At 46.7% G+C, this 20,774-nt stretch overlaps 1 protein-coding gene across 1 annotated transcript in view; it reads left to right on the top strand.

Moving 5' to 3' along the window:
- CELSR3 (cadherin EGF LAG seven-pass G-type receptor 3) overlaps positions 1 to 20,774 on the top strand; it is a 690,139-nt gene that overhangs the window by 476,267 nt on the left and 193,098 nt on the right. The window contains exon 17 of the mRNA XM_086948740.1: positions 15,649 to 15,743. Coding sequence (XP_086804866.1) covers positions 15,649 to 15,743 — 95 coding nt within the window. The remainder of the gene's footprint in view (positions 1 to 15,648; positions 15,744 to 20,774) is intronic.

Here is a 20,774-nt window from a genome sequence, read left to right as displayed (position 1 = left end):
AAGTTGACATGCGTACCCATACGCAATCATATCCGGGACCCCCATACCACCTTGCTAGGTCGGCAGCTGTAACTTGGCAAGACTGACACGCCGTCTACCCGTTCCCCATATCAGTTCCGTCAATAGTGTGTTCAGTGCTGTTATAAAGGGCTTTGGGATTAGGAGCGGCAGATTTGTGAAGAAATATATCAGTCGGGGCAGTACTACCATCTTTGAGATTGCCACTCTCCCTGCCACAGACAACGGCAATGTGTTCCAGAACTGCACTTGCGTCATAAGGGTATTATGTGCCTTCCCCAAATTACTGTCCAGGAGATCCTTGGCATCTCAATATATTTGTATACCCGAGTTCTTGTACATTATATGTGGCAGGCACGCTCTTGGTTCCTATCAGAATAGAACTCAAACAAGCCCTTTCAAATGTTGCCTTTGCTAAATGGATCATCTTTTTTTCGGATTCTTACAAGTGTCACCCCTTATTTGAATGTTTGTAGTTATTTCACTAGAACTAAGGCCCTTTTAGATATGCAGGGTGTACGTGGGCCACACAACAAACATTCTGCAAGCTTTAAGCTCCATGTTCATCATTCCATTGGGATGCATAAATCACCCAAGGAATTTTAAGAAACTTGCCTGCTTAAGTAGTTAACAGTCCACTGCACCCTTTCTCCGCCTCCCTTTCTTCTATTCTCTTGCAATCGAATCTATACATATATGTGACTAGGAGGCTGTTAGGTGTAGGTTGAATTTACATTTATAGCTACTTTCTTTCTCCCAGCTAGTAGCCTCTCACCCGTACCCAATACCTTCCCGTCTCCTGCATTTGTGATAGGAAGCCTTCATGCCATTAGGCTTCTTCAAGACACAAAAGTGGTGAGATTGCTGACCCATGCAGATGAAGCTGTCATAGACAAATCTACATGCTCACATATGAATGATACCACTTGCAAAAAACTTTGATAAATATTTTCGGGTCTTGCCCCTAGATAGTATGGACACCCCTACCCTAAATTGGAATAGACGAGACCTAATGCACAATGGGTGACAAGGTCCATGCTTGGATGGTCTACAGAGATGAAACGACTTGGAGGCATATAACTGTGTACTTGCATGTTTTTGCCGCAAGGGTAAATGTACATAAATGCAGAGCAGGCAATGACATATGGTGTAGTGAGGTGCTAGGTTTGTGTTCGCAAGATATGGAATGGGGTGTAAGGGAATTGTGTAGTCCGGGGAGAGAGAGGACATACGCGGATGTTTAATCTAACATTAGGAATTTATAGATGGTATGCTGTTCTCCAAGAGCCAACATGCTTGATGTCTAAATGCGGTGATGGAGGCAGATCGAGGTATGTTGATTAAGGTGATGTTTATAAGAAGTAAAGGGAACATGGCAAGAGGCTGTTTGAGAGCCCAGTTTGCAGAGTACCAGGGCAACAATAATTGTCTTGGTAGTTCTTGAGGTTGTTGTATTATGTGGATGATGAGCAGCTGAAAGTGAGCAGAGATGCAGCTGGGCTGATAAAGGTGCAGAAAAAGTATTATGCTGTTGAAAAAGGACCCCAGGATTTTAAGGACCAACTCATTTGGCATCACTCTTAATAGTGTTCATTCTTTTCCTCTTTCCTATTTTGTCTGTTTGCCTCTCAACTCTTACTATGCAGGTGTACGCGGCACAGGTAAGAAATCCGGGTTGTCTCTTTGCACCTTATGCTGTGTTTATAAAGGCTGCTTTTTGTGGCTTTTCATCACCTGCTTCCCTGCCTGATACACTTGAAACCCAATGTTTCCTTCCATCTTAACCCCATGTGCTTTCAATAATATTAACTGCATTATTAATACCCGGGTGAAGGATGTTTCTTTAATTGTAGTCTTTGTATAATTCATGCTGTGCGACTGCTCAGAATCAAGATGGGAAATGCCCCTTCTGACCTTATGCATTGGCATTACAGAATGAAGTGTGGTCCTTCTGAGTTTTGATCTTTGGCTTTTTGACTAACATTGCCTAACCCTGCCTTCTCCTTTGAGTTTGCTTCTGTTGTTTTGTGAGTAACACCTTGAGAGGTGAGCTAGGATTTCAATCTTTGCTGATGGTCAACCCAGAAGATCCGACCCAGGCTGTTCACAAATAGGTGCACTTTTAGCATTTTCCTCAGGTTAGAGCATGAGGGCATGTGATGTGTACTACAGAAAACATCTTGCAGCATTATCAAAATTCAAGGTGCCCCCCCACCTCATTCAAGTGGCCTTGGCAAATGCAAGGAGGCACCTCCACCCATACCACACTCCTCAAGACGACAGCGTCTCACGGAATCCCAATTGGGAGACAAGTCTGGGAGACAGGCATATACATTTGGAGTTTCTGCCAAGGTCCTCTTCTTTAGCTTAGTTAGAGCATTGAACTCTCATACCTTGCAACCAGCCACCTCCCCATCACCACCATAAGCCTCTTCTAATAGACACATGCTAATAAATGTGCACCTCTACAAAAGTGGAGACTTGGACCCTCATGACAATTACCAATAAAACACTACTTTAGTTCCACCAATGAAGAACTCTCATCTTTTCCTATCATTTTCTTCTTTTCTTTATGGATTGACCTTTCTTAACTTCCTATCTTTACTACATGCTCTCCTTTGACGACCGACAGACCGAGCACTAGTAGTGTTGTTTTTATTGCTAACCTTATCAAAGTTATTGAAGCTATTAATATTGAACTTGTGGCAATAAACGTACTGTAGTTTCATGACAAGATGGTCACTTCACTTTTCCCACTGTGAACTAGAGCCCACAGCTTACCACTGCCCTCTGTCGCCATAAAAAACATCAATGCTAGCTATATCAAAGACACTCAAAGTTTGCATTCGAAGGCTAACGCTGACGTGTGTTGAGCACAGCGACAAACCAAGCTATACACTTCAAATGTATATACGAGAGATGCGCTAATGGCAGGGACAAACGCAGTTCTACATCTATTTGGGAGTGGTCGAATTTATCCAATCGGGAAACATATGCATGTGTCTATTAGATGTCTGATGTTCCTGCTGAAAAATGCTTGTCCTGTCCCACTAAATGTATCTCACATCTACGGAGAAGAATTGGTTCTTTCCCATTCACAGTACAGCTGCCCACTGAGTAGTGCTTGTTATTTCATTTTAATAGCATATCAGCCATGTTCAGAAGTGCTCTCTCTCTCCAACTAAACATTTGTCTGCCTCTACTGAGATAAATCAGTACTGAGCCATAAAAAGTATAGTAGTTTTGGTGAGAGATGCAGTGACCATCCATTAAAGGGGAGAGGGGTGTTCTCATAGGTCCCAGAGTGCTGTATCCATTCCTATTTTTTTAAGGAATAAGCACTGAATTTGTAAAAGTAAGTCTATATATATTTATATCAAATTATGTACATTGATCTTAGGTGAATATTCTGAAAATCGGGCTGGAGCTCGCATTTACGTACCTGCGTCAGACTCCTTCGCATGAATGATAACATTCCTTGTGAGAAGTGCTTGGACTGCCCCATTTCACTATAGAATTAAGCCTGTACCACTGAGAACTACTTTATGTTCTGTCTGCCCACAAGAGTGTGCCGTACACCTGCTTAGGAGTGCAGACGTGAGTTCAGACCCCACCACCATTTAACCACCCCCCAGAGCCAGCACCCTCCTCGCTCTCTTTCTTGGGCTAAATACCAGAACCTGGATCAATTCAGAACAACAATTTCCTTGTTTCACCAGAGTTAGGACTGATCACGCTGGGTCCTTCGAACCTCACATGGGTTGGCTTATAGAAATGTTCTGCGCTGAGGATAGTTCTCTACCTCTTCTGAAAAACTAAAGATGCTTCGGTTTTGACTCCTTCCTCTGTTTTTCCAGATCCTGTGTAACATTTTAACAACAAGGTGTGTCCGTTATTAGGGCACACATTATTTTCAAGGAAGAGAAAGCAGAAGAGTCTGTATGTCATTGGGTGCAAAAGACATCCAGCCATTTTTATTATTTATATCCCTTGAATGTTTACAGACCATATTGTTCAGTTGACTCTTATTCAGAATCGAGGTGGCATTGCTCATTATCACAGTCTCTTTTCTACCTTCTTTCATTAAGTCTAGATTAACATCACCATTCCCTATTGATGGCCCCAGCAACCAATAGATCACACACTACAAGGAAAGCCTGAGTGTCTCTTTCATTGATCTGTCGGCCTATAATTGCCCCTGAGTGGAGAATGGAGGTTCAAGGGTGGACAGTCTGTGAATTCTTTCCCCACATTTTCTTATGAGCCCTACATTACCTTTTTCATAGGTGCGGTTCTCTTCATTGAAATCAAGAGATTCATTGAAAACAAGATAAATGATTTATAAATGTTGCTGCCCCTTACATACCTGACATCCAGCAGTAGTGACTCGCTGAGACACAGCTCTACAGGATTGCCAACCGTAGTCTGTGTGGTGAGTTCAGGCCCTATGGCCACAGGGCAAGTGCCAACAGACAGGGAGAGTTAAGGTTCTCTCCTGACTCTGAACGAAAGCAACTTCATAAGCTTGCACAAAGGTTCTGTTGCATGTGTCTCGCTTCTAAACACGTGCAGTGTTTGCACAATGGGACTCTCGTTGTTTACTGCCTCCTTAGCACAAAATGAATTTGTATTGTCTCTTCAAAATAGACTATGTTTAATTAATCCCCTACAGTAGAATCTGGAAGCTCCATGCTGCAGTCTAACAGGACCTTTGACCATCCCGCATCTCCAGCGTGTGGTCACACCAGTCTTCCATATTGTTTTCTACTTTGGGGTCGTAAAGCTTCTCAGCATTGCTGTAAGTTCTCTTACAAATTCTTTAGTCTGTCCACTCATTCCAAGGTAGAGAAGTTGAGTACCTCCAATGAGAACTCTTGTTAAGTACAGCACTAAGAAACTGCAAAAATGTGCCATTAAGCAAATCTAATAAAGACGATAATACTGATGATAATAAGAAAAACTATTATTATTTTTCTCATCATTATTATGCTTGAGTGGAAAACATTTCTATCCACATAACTTGTTTATCAGAAGTTTTCTGATCTGACTCCATTGGATTTCCACCATTGTTCCCACGTGATTGCTAGAGTCCGTGCGCTGTGAAAGGTGTGTATTCCTACTCCCAGACTCAAGGTCAATTCCTGTTATTAGGTTGCAGAATGAGGTGCACCCGCCTCATGCCATGCGTGACGCCAGGTTTGGTGGGTACAGTAAGCAACCACATGACTTAAGTGCTTGTTACTCACATCTGTCTGCCATTACACATAGTATTGAAGCCGACAGACCCAACTGTCCTGTCATCATCCATTGATCAATACATTGAGAGTGATTATGCATATTGAGTTCAGCACTACAAAATAACACCATTGTGGTGGTAGCTCGCACAATGAAGGTAGGAAGTAGTTATTATCTGTTTCTTTCACTTGAGAGGTCTGAGCCTCAGTATTTGAAACTAAATAAACCAGCCATAAATCTAGAGTGGAACAGGCCCACAACCTCTGTCATTCCAAGCACGGCCACCATGTTTGTGTCTGAAGATTACATTCACCCATTTTCAGGATTGTAACAAAAGGTCTCAGGAGGTTTAACACCTGAAGGAGCCTGCTCAGCAGGTAGCCAGTAAAAGGAAGTATTCCTACACCTAACTGTGTTACTGAGAATGAGGCTGCCGATGAATATGGTTGTTGTTTGTGTTCTTGCATGTTGTTGGTGGTATGATCATGCACACCTGCTGTGGGTGATCCGTGAAGCTGCTGCCTTGTTTCCTGCCTGTCTCACCAACATTGTTTCAAGCCTCAGTGTCCTGTTGGAGGATAATCAATGGCATTACTGTGATTGGAAGCTTCTCCACTCACAGAATCCTCTGGTTTTGTGCTCTGTGCGTTGCTATTTGTTGTCTGCTGAGCTTTTGGCTGCCTATGTATGTACCTGCATTTTTATTGGCCCAGATACTGAATTGGTGCAAAATAATACAATGCCAAATTGAGCTGTCTGTCTCCTAATGAAATTCATACTCTCTAAATGGCATGTTATAAATATAGCCCTCACATAGGCATTATGTGAAAAGGAAGCCTCCTTGACATAAGTTGCGACTCAGATTGAAAGTTCACTGTGCTGCTTGGAGTAGTAAATGCTCTCTTTTTTATATAATGATCTCTTGTTGAGCTAACATAAAACTTCTTCTGTCTTATCATTGTTGATATAAAATTTCTGAAGACCTCCGGCAGTCTCATAAGTGTCTGATGAAGATTAGGTCATTGCGTTACTTCAAATGGAGAGTATCTGCTCAAGTCAGGAATGTCCAATGGTTATGGATGGCCAGGCCCACAACAGATTTTTAGGTTAATTGATGATATTACAAATGCGTCCTTAATAAGTATGTCGCATGTACATTTATCTTAGGTGGACATCCAGAAAATGTGAAATGTATACTGCCCCTGGACCTATGTCACACACACACCTGACCTAGACTCTTAAGATTAAACGCCATCGATTGTAGCCCCCAAAATTCAAGAACTCTATCCATCCTTGCTTTTGGTGATTCCCTGGGCATAGCAACTTCTTTTCTATCTTTCGTAGACAGCGGAATTGCTCTTCTATCATCCACTCACTATAAACAACAGGTTAATACTAGCCATGAGCACGTGTCATCTAATAAATTCCAATCTGTATTGTTATTTGAGCCCAAGTGGTCTTGAAAGTATCCACTATCTCATGTTAGCTAGGATATCTTTGTCATGACCCCCCTAAACACTGGCTGCGAGAGAGGGGTCATTTGAGCGAGTTGTAATTTATCCTTAAACTTGCACATATCACTCCAACTATGAACATGCTAGACAGACTGCCAGAACTTTGTTTAGGGCAGTAGGTTTGAACCAAGTTATTTTACATTCGGCAAACAATTAATTTAATTATGCCAAATCTTAGAGGAGGGTAGGAACACATTTGCCAAAAATTGTCTGTTGTTCTGTCTGCCCTCCTCTCGGTTCTGTGACTCTTTCAACATTCAATGGAGCTAGTTTTCCTGATTATGGTGCTCCCGTCTACTCTAGCACCGGAGAAAAACAACTTTGGTTGGATTGGCGTTGGACATAATTAGGGCAATCGGTCCAATGACATCCCAGCATACAATGGATATTGTTTTTCCCCAAAGAACGACACCCTCTTTGGGCTTCTGTCTTTGACATAAACAAAAGCACTGACAGCTGGCACGGCATGAACCGCTGCCACTTTTGTTTCCCTGAAGCGACTCCGGCAGTCAAGGCGTGAGCCGCTTTGAGAGCGAATGCTCCAACTTTGGCACTGAACTCCAGAGTTGGTGGCCCACTGGGGCTGCTGTGATCTGCCAATTTTTTAATTGCTCATTAGGTATGTTTCAATTCTTATTGATTCTCAACTGACTCCGGCCTTCTCAGCCCCCATTAAGCCTTAAAATCAATTCACTTGCAAGTAGTTGTTTTTCAACAGTTAGTCCCAAAATCTGAAACTTCCGACCAGATGAATTATGCTCAGTTACAAATCGAATACATTTAGCCAAAGGCTTAAAGTTTACGTAATAAAAAAAATGACTTCCAATTGCTTCCTCTTCTCTTCTAGATATTGGATTTATATAGGTTTGAGCATTAATAAAATGGTATGTAACTGTTACCACGCAACTTTTAGCACAAAATACTTTTACAACGAAACTATTACCACGCAGGACCCTTTACCACGAATACCTTTACAACGCATTACACTACAACTCAGATACTATTACAACGCATACCGTTACAATGTAAGTATAGGTAAGTTTATCTTTTTTTAAAAACATTTATTAGGGGTATTGGGTTTGGGTTTTGGGGTACAGGGGTATTCTTAGGTTATCCAGTATTTGGGTGTCTTTCATAGATTCACATGCCTGAATCATTCCCCGTCGCCGAGACGGGAGCCTCCGGTACATAAAAAAGTAATGTCCTAAGGACATACATAGAGAATATAGGCCGAAGGGCCGCCCCTTTGGGGCCTTTCCACGTCCTTATGTAAAAAGGACCGAACTCTCATCGTTAGCCAATCAGCTCCGACCTCCCTCTAGAACCTTCCCGGGAGGAGCCTCAGTCCCTCAGATTTTCTACCGCACGTTGTGCTAGGGAGTCTCCAACCTGAGCTCTTCAGGTTTTCCTGGCTTCGAAGTCTCAAACTTCGCAGAAGTACACTTGTACGGAAAGGTTATATATCCTATCTTCGACTACATGTCGGAATCTGATAAGAAAGCTTCGTCCATGGCGGACTCGCAGAAGAAAGCCCTTCTAAGGGCATGTTCCTCCTGCGGCAAGCAACGGATTCAAGCGGAGGACAAGCACGACCTGTGCTTATATTGCCTGTACCCTGACCACGTCACTGACAAGTGTAGGGTGTGTAGAGCCTTCCCAAAGAAGACTGTTAAGGAAAGGGAAACTCGCCTCCGCGAATGGCTCGACAGGCTTAAGGTCCGAGACACTCTGGAATCTTCCGAGGGTAGTGTCTCCGCGACCTCCAAAGTCTCCAAGAAGAGACCCAGGGTGCAGTCCCCTGGAGAGACAGACACTCCTCCTAAGAAGGCGCACAGGAAACCTTCGGAGGCACGTTCCACCACCTCCTCCGTGTCTGTTAAGGATGGCCAGAGGTTCAAGAAGCCCGCTCCATCTACTAAGCGGACCACCTCGGTCACGACCACTGTGTCGACCACTACGGCCTCATCGCCCTCCGCGACGGCCACGACGTCCACCACTGCGTCCTCAGGCGCACCGGTCTCCTCGACCATTCCTCTGAAACCTTCAGGCTCCAGTACGAATACAAAATCCAGTACGAATACAAAGTCTTCGTCACCTAAGAGGTCTAAATCTACAGGTACGCCTTCGCCCAAAACATCTCATACCGAAGGATCGTCACCTAAACGGTCGAGGTCAAGTTCAAAAGGCACGCCTTCGACAACGATATCTCAAGTCCAAGGCCCTACCACCAGTAAGCCGGCGAAACTCTTATCCCCGCAAAATTTGGTGCCATCGACCCTAACGGAGGCACCCAAGTCACCAACACACACGGCGGGCGCGCCATCTTCACGCACGTCGTCGGAAGAGACCCCGGCGCCATCTTGGAAAGAATCGAGATTGGTCGAAGCCTCTATTCACTCGATTCCAACGCCCTCGGTTCACCCAACGGTGGAGTTGGCACCCGAGCAAGAACAGGAGACACTCCAGAGTGGGGAGTCAGACGAAGAACAGGAGGATCACGAGGAACACCAGGACGTCCACGAGATCCGGGACGAACAGGGGCGCTCCCTGAACGTCGACACGGTGAACACCCCGATGATCTGTTTGCCACTGTCTCTGGTCAACGATTTGAAATCCCTGGTGCAGGACTATAAACAACGGTTCCCGGACGCCGACAGCGGCACCCACGTGCCGGTCACCCAAGCGCAACCATCGGCCTCGCAACCTTCCGCTCCCCAGGCCCGTCCTCGGAACCAACCCCAACCTCGCACTCGACCGCAAACTCAGGCGGAGGACTCGTCCGAAAGCGAGGAAGAGGAGACGGACTTAGAGGAAGGCGAGGTGCAAGACGCCGCCTCGGACCCCAGAGACGACGATGCCGATGCTGCGTCATCACACCATTCGTCTACCCCGGCATCCCCGCGACCGCGCCACTCTGAGGCGGCGGACCTGGGAGGTTTTCACAAACTGGTGGACAGAGCTGCAAAGAGGTTTCACATGGCAGTGGAATCCGCGGAAACGGAATGCTTCCTCCATGATTTCAAGGAACACAGCCAGAAATTGGCCAAGTCTATTCCACTTATAGACTTTCTGTGGGAACAGGGCAAGAAGCTGATGCTCACGCCTGCTTCGGTACCTGCGGTGGTTCCGCGCCTAGACAAGAAATATAAGGCCCCGAACACCGCACCTGCCTGCCTGACCGGCCACCCCAGACCGGACTCGGTTGTGACTCAGGCGGCCCAAAAACAATCCCGCAGCCCTTCCTCGCCGCTGTCCGCGCCCCCTGACAAGGAAGGACGGAAGCTGGACACCATAGGCAAACGGTTCTCTACCACGTCCGCCATGACCATCAAGGTAGCGAATTCCATCGCCCTCCTTGGCCGCTACAACCGCCAGCTATGGGAAGACATAGCTCCTTATCTACAAAGTCTGCCAGCCGCGGTCCAGGACGAGGTGAAAGCTCTTCTAGCGGAAGGACAAAACTCCGCGGCAGAAATTATCGACTGCGCCATCGACGCAGCCATGACGGGATTCCGCCAGTTGGCCGGGGCTGCCGTGCTCCGCCGCCAAGGCTGGCTCAAAGCAACGTCCTTTCGGCAGGAGGTCCAATCTAAGGTGCTGGACATGCCGTTCGATGGTCAATTCCTCTTTGGAGAGAAAATAGACGAAGCGCTCCAGGCCATCAAGAAAGACACCGATACGGCGAGGGCTCTGGGCTCCCTCCAGTCCCGGAACCAATCCTTTCGCGGGGGCCGATCCAGAGGTCAGTACTCCTACAGGGGTTCCTACCAAAATCGGTCGTCCTATTCCTACAGCAACAGGAACCAGCCCCAGCACAAACAACAGTCCCGTCAGTCGTCCTATGGGAGGTCGTCCTTCAGAGGCAAATCCGCCAAGAAGGGCGCTGGCGGCCGCCAGTGACCACTTACTCCAGCCAGTCCCACCACCGTCTCAATCCTTTCGAATTGGGGGAAAACTGACCCACTTCCTCAAAAATTGGCAAAAAATCACTACGGATCGGTGGGTACTGCAAATAATTCAATTTGGACATTCCCTCGAACTGGTCAACACCCCTCCCAACACTCCTCCGCTGAAGCGTGCTCACAAACACCTGCACCTCCTTCTCCAGGAAGTATCCGCCATGTTGGTCAAAGGAGCCATCGAAAGAGTCCCAAAATCCCAGAAGGGGAAGGGTTTTTATTCCCACTTCTTCCTAGTCCAACAGAAAGGGGACAAGTGGAGGCCGATCTTAGACCTCCGGGCGCTCAACGCCTTCCTGCGGAGTCAATCCTTCCGGATGGTCACAATCCAGGAGATCCTGGGAGCACTGGAAAGAGGAGACTCGATGGTCTCCCTGGACTTACAGGACGCCTACTACCATATCCCCATCCTCGTAAGGCACAGGAAGTACCTACGGTTCGAAATAGCAGGCAGACATTACCAGTTCAAGGTTTTGCCTTTCGGCCTCAAATCCGCACCACGTATCTTCACGAAGTGCTTGGCGCCAGTGGCAGCCTTCCTGCGGCAGAGGGGTCACCAGGTGTTCCCCTACCTGGACGACTGGCTGGTGAAGGCGCCTTCCCCGGAAGGCACGACGGCTTCATCCAACGCCTGCAGCGCTCTTTTTCAACAGCTGGGTCTGACGATCAACCTCAAGAAATCCTGCACTACCCCTTCAACGAGGATCACCTTCCTAGGGGCTACCCTGGACACGAAGCGCGCGAAGGCCTTCCCCTCGGAGGACAGGACCAACAAAATACTGTCCCTGGCCGCGGCGGTGGCCAAGAAGCCTCGCATCAAGGTACGGACATTCACCTCCTTGCTAGGGATGATGTCTTCATGTATTCTCCTCATACCACACTGCAGGCTCCGCATGCGTCCCCTGCAGGAGGCGCTGGCGAGACAATGGAAACAGAGTTCCGGCTCCTTCGAGGACATTATCACAATCACACCGGCCATCACAAAGGCCCTTCTGTGGTGGAGAAACCGAACTCACCTGACGACCGGCTTGCATTTCCTCCTGCCACCGGCACCACTGGTCATCACGACAGACGCCTCACTGGAAGGCTGGGGAGCAGTCCTGTTGGACCTTCGCGTCAGCGGAAAATGGGACGCCCAGGAGAAACAACTACACATCAACCTACTGGAATTGAGAGCAGTGTATCTGGCTCTGCAGGCCTTCCTGCCACGTATAGGCACTTCCCCGGTGCTCGTCAAAACAGACAACACCACGACGATGCACTACCTGAACAAACAGGGGGGAACGCGATCTCTCTCTCTCTCACGAGAATCGCAAAGAATCTGGAACTGGTTGGTGACGCACGGACTCTCCCTCAAAGCGGAGTACGTTCCTGGGAAGGACAACACTATCGCGGACGCCCTCAGCAGACAGACCTCTCTCTCCCACGAATGGGAGCTGGACGGCGACACGCTAGCCCACGTCTTCTCACAGTGGGGGACCCCGAAGATCGATCTCTTCGCGACGGCAGGGAACGCCAAATGCCAAAGCTACGCAAGCTGGCATCCCCAACGGGGGTCACTGGGAAATGCTTTTTCCATCGGCTGGTTCAGCGTGTTTGCGTACGCTTTTCCTCCGTTCCCGCTGATACCGAGGCTCCTCCGGAAGATGAAGACAGAACCGTGCACCCTGATACTGATTGCGCCGTACTGGCCGAGACAACATTGGTTCTCGGACCTGCTTCGCCTGTCCATCAGGCCCCCGATTCACCTGCAACAACACCCGCACCTCTTAACGATGTCCGGAGGCCAGGTACACCACCCGAACCTCCGTTCGCTCAACTTATCGGCCTGGCTCCTGAGCACCGAGAGTTCGGAGACCTAGAGATCCCGCAGGACTGCAGGGCAGTACTGGCCAAAGCGAGGGCGGGCAGCACGAACAAAACCTACTCGCTGAAGTGGAAAAGGTTCTGCATGTGGTGTTCGGAACACGACTTACACCCCCTCCGGGTTGCCCCGGTACAACTGCTACCGTACCTCCTCCACCTGGCTCAATCGGGGCTGGCTCACGCCTCCATTAAAGTTCACCTCGCTGCGATTTCAAGATTCACCAGGACCCCATCTGGACCCTCCCTATGGTCCAGTCGACTGATAAAGCAATTTCTAAAAGGGCTCTACAGGTCCTTTCCGAGGCCTCGGAAAGTCCCTCCAACCTGGCAGTTGAACTTGGTGCTCAACCAACTCATGAAACACCCATTCGAGCCCATACACCGGGCCTCACTCAAACATCTTTCCTGGAAAACGGCACTCCTGCTAGCCCTGACGTCAGCCAGACGGGTCAGCGAACTTCAGGCGCTGTCTATTCAGGAACCGTATCTCCAATTCAGGCACGACCGAGTGGTACTCAGGCCCAACCCTAAATTCATCCCTAAGGTGCCGTCGGACTTTCATCTGAACGAACCAATTGTCCTCAAGTCGTTCTTTGCGAACCCTTCCACGGCGGCGGAAAGGGCGCTGCATTCCTTGGACCTTAAAAGGTGTCTCAAATTCTACTTGGACAGGACCAAAGACGTCAGAAAGTCTTCTCAACTCTTTGTAGCCTACAGCAACCCGCGCATGGGGTTGCCCTTGACGAAACAGAGCATCTCCCGCTGGATTTCTTCAGCGATTGCTTTCTGCCATGATCAGGCCGGACGGCCTTTGACGGACCGAGTGGCTGCCCACTCTACCAGAGCGATGTCAACGTCAGCGGCGCTCTTCGCTGGAGTGACGATTCTGGACATCTGCCGAGCGGCGACCTGGAAGTCCCCGCACACCTTCTCCAGACACTACTGCCTGGACATCGAACTGCAGAAGGACGCTGCAGTGGGACAAGCGGTGCTGCGCCATCTCTTCCAATAAGGTGAGCCTTACCTCGTCCCGCCATCCAGGTATGCACATTCTTCATGGTCTTTGTTTATCTCTGCTATATGCATGACTGTATATTACCATGTTTCTCTCACGTTGTCTGTGATTTATGCAGGCCTGCTGGTTGTGGGAATGTGCTTTACCACTATGCATGTGTAACTGCTAACTACTCTGATTCAGGCATGTGAATCTATGAAAGACACCCAAATACTGGATAAGAAATGTGTTACTTACCTGTAACAGCAGTTATCCAGTATTGGTGTCTTTCATAGATTCACATGCAACCCTCCCGCCTCCCCGGTAAGGACTCACGTACCTCTATGTCTACAATGCGACACCCTAGATGGGTGCGTACGAAAATCTGAGGGACTGAGGCTCCTCCCGGGAAGGTTCTAGAGGGAGGTCGGAGCTGATTGGCTAACGATGAGAGTTCGGTCCTTTTTACATAAGGACGTGGAAAGGCCCCAAAGGGGCGGCCCTTCGGCCTATATTCTCTATGTATGTCCTTAGGACATTACTTTTTTATGTACCGGAGGCTCCCGTCTCGGCGACGGGGAATGATTCAGGCATGTGAATCTATGAAAGACACCAATACTGGATAACTGCTGTTACAGGGTAAGTAACGCATTTCTTTCAGGGCTGGGTTTGGGTTTTGGGGTACAGGGGTATTTTTAGGTTTCAGGGCTGTGTTTGGGTTTTGGGGTACCGGGGTATTTTTAGGTTTTGGGGTTTTGGGGTAATAAAAAATTAATAAATAAAAATTAATATACTTAATTAAAATATTTAATAATAAATAATTATTAATGAATTAAAATATTTAAATTATTATTAATGACATTATTTTAAAATATTATATTCTTACCTATACTTACGTTGTAATGGTATGCGTTGTAATAGTACCGGGGTATTTTTAGGTTTCAGGGCTGGGTTTGGGTTTTGGGGTACAGGGGTATTTTTAGGTTTCAGGGCTGGGTTTGGGTTTTGGGGTACAGGGGTATTTTTAGGTTTCAGGGCTGGGTTTGGGTTTTGGGGTACCGGGGTATTTTTAGGTTTCAGGGCTGGTTTGGGGTTTTGGGGTACAGGGGTATTTTTAGGTTTCAGGGTTGGGTTTGGGTTTTGGGGTACAGGGGTATTTTTAGGTTTCAGGGCAGGGTTTGGGTTTTGGGGTACAGGGGTATTTTTAGGGTTCAGGGCTGAGTTTGGGTTTTCGGGTACATGGGTATTTTTAGGTTTCAGGGTTGGGTTTGGGTTTTGGGGTACAGGGGTATTTTTAGGGTTCTGGGCTGGGTTTGGGTTTTGGGGTACAGGGGTATTTTTAGGTTTCAGGGCTGGGTTTGGGTTTTGGGTTACATGGGTATTTTTAGGTTTCAGGGTTGGGATTGGGTTTTGGGGTACAGGGGTATTTTTAGGTTTCAGGGTTGGGTTTGGGTTTTGGGGTACAGGGGTATTTTTAGGGTTCTGGGCTGGGTTTGGGTTTTGGGGTACAGGGGTATTTTTAACATATATATTTACAAATTAATAAATAAAAATTAATATACTTAATTACAATATTTAATAATAAATAATTATTAATGAATTAAAATATTTAAATTATTATTAATGACATTATTTTAAAATATTATATTCTTACCTATACTTACGTTGTAATGGTATGCGTTGTAATAGTACCTGCGTTGTAGTGTAATGCGTTGTAAAGGTATTCGTTGTAAAAGGTCCTGCGTTGTAAAAAATGAGTGGTAATGGTATGCGTGCTAAAAGTATGCGTGCTAACATCATATATCCAAATAAAATGTACTCAAACCTAAGGATTTTGTGGATGCTTACGGCATCATCTATCGCACCCATTAACATCAAGGTCTGTAAATGAGAATGTTGCCTGCAGAGGTGCTCACATTGATGGCATGCATGTTAATGAAAAGTGGCACAAAGGGCAGCAGGGTATTTAACTTGGTCTACACAGTGTGAGCTGCAGCAAGGATGCTGTTTAAAAATTATGCACGCAGTTAAAAAATCTGATTTATTTGAATTCATCTTACAGGCTCAGCGATCCGGCACTGCGACGTAGACAAGGGCTGGTGCGAACCTGACCTGTTCAACTGCACATCCCCCCACTTCATGGAGCTCTTGGCACAGGTAAGTCGTTCTACTGATCTCTGCATGGATCCCTATTTTTGTGACACATGTCATAGTGCAAGTGCTAACCAGGCTGAAACTAAGTGTCTGTCCAGCATGAGATCTCTTGAGACATGCATATCATAAGGTGAGGGGGGAGGCCTTTTTGTTGTAATCCCTCACCTCATGCATACTTTTCCAATTTCAACGGAAAACATTGTTTCTACTCAAAGGGGTCAAAGCAGCTTTTGATAATATGTGAAACTAAACTGCATGTTGATTTCTCTATTTCGGCTTTTAAAGAGTGGGGATTTCGTCCAGATGTCATTACCTAAAGTAGATAAATTAATGAAAGTCCCTGATGCCACTGGACAAACCGTACACATTTAGGTTTGGTTCAAACATGTTTACTTTGCAGTGTTCTTAGAGCATCAGATATTCTAAGAGCCACTCATAATTTCTAAGAGTCCCAAATATTTTTCATCAGAGTGAGTGGCAGAGCTCTTCCCTGGATTTAATCCTGTCTGGAGGACAGATCACAAGCCATACAAATGCACCCATTTTGCTTTTCCTTTAAGCCATTTCAACATGGGGTGACCCTGGGTTCGTCCCGAAGTCCAACCCTGTTTAATGTTCATTTACGCCCACTTGCCGCTCCAATCAGATCTCATGGCATCAGTTTTATCCACTATGCAAATAATACTCAGTTGACCATAACTTTAGACCACTCCCAGATTGTTTTGGAGGACACTTTTCACAATTGCTTGAGAGACATCTCAGCTTGGTTCAATAATAACTTTGCTAAAATGTAAAGTGATAAAAGTGAGATCCTCCAGTTATGCGACAGGGAAATCAACCCTCCTTTACCATCTAATGTTTGGCCCCTGTTGCACAGTGTGCTGCTGGCATTGTCTTCATATCTAGGTAACATAGGAGTACAGCTAGACAGTGGCCTTTCCCTCACTGCACATGTTGATAAGACCTCTCCCACCTGCATTGCCCTCCTGCACATGCTAGGGAACACTGCCTTATCTTCCCATGCCAGCAAGAACGCTGCTGGTTCAAAGCACTGTTCTGAGCAGACTGGATTGTTGCAATGCCCTACTTTTGAGCTCTCCAGCTTACTTACTTAAGCATCCAGTGTATATTCAAACCTTTAACCTGCCCAGATCTTCATCCTCATCATGGCCCTTGCAGAGCTTCACTGGCTTCCTGTAACAGAGAGGATCACTTTCAAGTCTCGATGCTTTACGTTCGGGGTAAGATGGGCTCCCGTTTTTGCAAAGAAACTCAAACACTATTCGCTGTCAACCGCTCTGCGCTCTTCCGAGGCCAATCTTCTTTGTGTTCCAAAGTTCCATAAATTTAGAACTGGGGACGGACCTTTTCAGTCAGAGCTGCACAACCGGGAAGCAGTTTGCCACCCTCACTAAGAACATTTCAAGGCCTGATGCTATTCAGGAATGCACGGAAGACTTGGTTCTTCCTGGTAAAGTGGTCTACTGCCAGTATTCTCATGATCAGGTTCTTTTTTATTAGAGAAGCCAGTGCCAAGATACATTTGAGGGCTCAAAAGCACTTTATAAATGAAAATTATTTTAATTTTATCGGTGTTTACGTTTTCGTCCTGAATTTCACTCTTACCTCCCGATGAGGCGTTTCTAATAGTAAATAATGTATAGTACTGTTCTGCAGTCCTGCCTTTTGTTAGAAAGGGGTGCTTCCACATGCACAATAGTTTGAACCCAGAATAACCTTGGCGCTCAGCTCCAGGAGTTGTATTTTAAAACATAGCTCAGATGTGCACAATAAAAGAAGAACACAAACATGTAGTTTTGTGTAGTGTCCCTCCTGGGTGGACTCTAGAGGGCATTCACCATATAGCATCTACCATGCCTACCTGTCACTAGTGCATGCCTGTGGCCGGCTCCTCTGTTGTTCCTATGTGAGCTGTATACAGCATTGCCTCTCACTTCCTGCAGCCAGTGCAGGCTTGTGGGCTGCTGCTCTGTTGCTCCTATATGAGCTGTATACAGCAATTCCTGTCACTTCCTTTAGCCAGTGCAGGGGCTGCTGCTCTGTTGCTCATGGGTTGACTATGATTAAATACTTTCCCTAGCTAACAAACAGTGAAAATGCCAGGTATTGGTAATTGCTGATATTTATTATTAATTGATATAGCGCCCGAATCACCCCGTAAGGTGTATCTCCACCCTGGGACATCATGCTACAGCCAAATGAGTGGGCCTCAGAAGAGTTTGGTTTTTAACAGTTTTCTAAAATGTGGAAGGCTCTGGCAGTTGCTTAGCTGGCAGGGGAGTTCGTTTCAGAAAGTCGGGGCAAGGTAAGTAAATGCTTTGCCACCCATTCAAGCCTTTTTAATTCTCGGGGTGCAAAGTAGGAGCTTGGACCCTGATCGGATGGGCCGAGAGGGGGTATACTTTAACAGTTTGTAAGATAGGTAGGAAGGCCCTAGGCCATACAGAGCTTTAAAAACAGTGCAGCAGATCTTGAATTACACCCGCTTTCTCACAGGGAGCCAGTGGAGTTTGTTAAGAAGTGGTATAGAGGCCGTTCTTGGAGCGGCATTTGCTACTTATCGGGCTGCCATATTGTGGCCCACTTGCAACTTGTTTAGGGAAGCCTCGTTGGCTGACGCCAACAGTGCGTTGCAGTAGTCCAGGCGGCTTAATACTAGAGCTTGCATCAGTGTTTTTCACGTGGGGGAAGGTAACAGAGTAAATATTCTTCTCAGGAAGCTGACTGTGTAAAAGCAAGTACCAGCGGTGGTAGTGGCATGTGCTTCGAGCGTAAGATTCTGGTCAATACGGATTCCTAGGTTCTTGACCACTGCTTTTGGAGTGGGAGCAGAACCCAGCTCCTCCGGCCACCAACCAGAAGTCCAGCTTATAGCTGTACCTCCAAACAACATGATCTCCGATTTCAGTTGAAGGAAGTTAGCCCTTATCCAGGCGGCAACTGTCTTCATGCCCTCCGAAAAGATGAGTTGTATGTTAGGACTGATCAAAAGAGAGTAGGAGCTGGGTGTCGTCCGTGTAGGAGATGCAAATAAACCCTAGGGTCCTCATTAGTTTATCCAAGGGAGTAACATAAATGTTAAAAAGGGTAGGGATCAAACAGGAGTCCTGCGGTACTCCCTTGGTAACTTTGGTGGTCTTAGATCTAAAAGTGCTCAAAGTGTCTGTCTGGGTTCTGTCTGTTAGAAAATGTGTCATCCATTTCAGTGCAACCCCGTGGACCCCGATGTCCTGAAGTCCCTCCAGTAGGATTTGGTGAGAGATGGTGTCAAACGCCGCAGATAGGACAAGCAGCACTAAAAGTGCCGCCTGACTCTTGTCCAGGGCCATTCTGATGTTATCAGTTACCTCTATCAGGGCGGACTCGGTACTGTGCTTGGCCCGTAAATCTGACTGGGAGACATCCAGGCAATGTGAGGTTTCAACAAAATCAGACCAGTGCCTGTTTATGTGTTTTTCTAGAAGCTTTCTCTGAAGGGGGAGCAGAGAAATGGGGCGATAATTGGACAGCTCAGTAGTGGGGACTTTAAGGTTTTTACAAATGGGAACGACTTGTGCTGCTTTCCATTCGAGAGGGAGTCTGTCGACCCTCAAAGAGCTATTGAGGATGGTGCAAATGGGTGTGGCTAGCTGTTTAGCTAGTCGGGAGGAGATCTTTGTGGGGATTACATCTAGGGCAGACCCAGGTTTTACTTTGGTTAGAAGAGATTCTACCTCTACCGGGGTAAGTGAAGGAAAAAAGTGCAACTGCGCAGTGTTGAAGGAGGTTACAAGGCGTTCTGTAGAGGGGTTATTAGGAATTCCATTGGATGAGATAATGTTATGGTAAATAGCATCTATTTTCTGGGTTAGAAAGGACCCTATTTTGTCGCACAGTGACTGTGAGGGCGTCTCTGCAGTATTGCAAGCCTTAGGGTTAGTGAAGGTCTTCAGGATCTGATAAAGGGTCCTAGAGTTGTTCCCAGCCTGTTCTAGTTGATTTGCGATATGCAATTTCCGTGTGGACTTTAAGTTTTTATTATAAGAAGACAGTGAGGCTTTGAATCTCTCTTTGTCCTGTGTATTGTGTGAGTGTCGCCATTTCTGTTCCAATTTTTTACATTGGCTCTTTTCCGTCCGGAGGGGAGGGGAGTACCAACTAGTTAGAGAGTGTTTGGCAGGGTGGGTCTGCGGTTTCGTGATCTACAGTGGATCGTAAGATGGAATTAAAATGAGCAAGCAGTTCTTCTACACTATATGTGTCAGTATCAGTGTTCCAGGAGCAGAAAGGAGTCTGGAATTGGTCAGGTTTAATTTATGCCTCTGGCCTGTACCATCGGGTGACGTGGGATTTAGAGGTGGAGTGATTTCTGGGTCTCATGAGTTGGAGTGATTTCTGGGACTCATGAGTTGGAAATCCACCAAAGAATGGTCTGACCAAGTCAAAGGACGAGTTTCCCCACAGATGATGTTAGGGGAATTGGTTAAGATAAGATCTAGAGTGTGCCCCGCAGAGTGGGTAGGGGCGTTGTTGATATTCAAGAGATCGAGTGTGGCCAAATCTGCTAGGCAAGCTGTGGCATCAAGATTGGAGGCATTTTCACTGCGGATGTTAAAATCCCCCAGGAGTACGAAATTTTGCGTAGAAATTACAAGGAGGAGATGAGTTCCATCAGTTTTTTAGTAAAACCTAACAGAGGGCCAGGGGGTCTATAAACGAGAGCCCCTTTCCAGCTATGTTGTGGGTGTAGATCAAATCTACAAACTAGGCATTCTATTGTGTCCTTACACATCCAATCTAGAATAGAGATAGATATAAATTCCTTATGTATTATGGCTATGCCCCCCTTCCCGTCCTCGCCGGTCGAGATTTTTAATTCGGTAGCCGTCTGGGAGAGCCACCGCAATAGTGTGGTTGGAAGAGGGTTTGATCCAAGTTTCGGTAAGAAACACGATGTGGGGGTCGTTTTTGATCAGGAGATCCCATATGTTTACTGCGCTCCTGGTTGGATGCTTTGGGTCATTCACCACGGCT

The sequence above is a fragment of the Lissotriton vulgaris genome, unplaced genomic scaffold, assembly GCF_964263255.1.
Source record: "Lissotriton vulgaris unplaced genomic scaffold, aLisVul1.2 SCAFFOLD_410, whole genome shotgun sequence".
Lineage (NCBI taxonomy): Eukaryota > Metazoa > Chordata > Amphibia > Caudata > Salamandridae > Lissotriton > Lissotriton vulgaris.
Note: the sequence above shows the minus strand (reverse complement) of the source record. Positions and strands in the feature narration are given on the sequence as shown.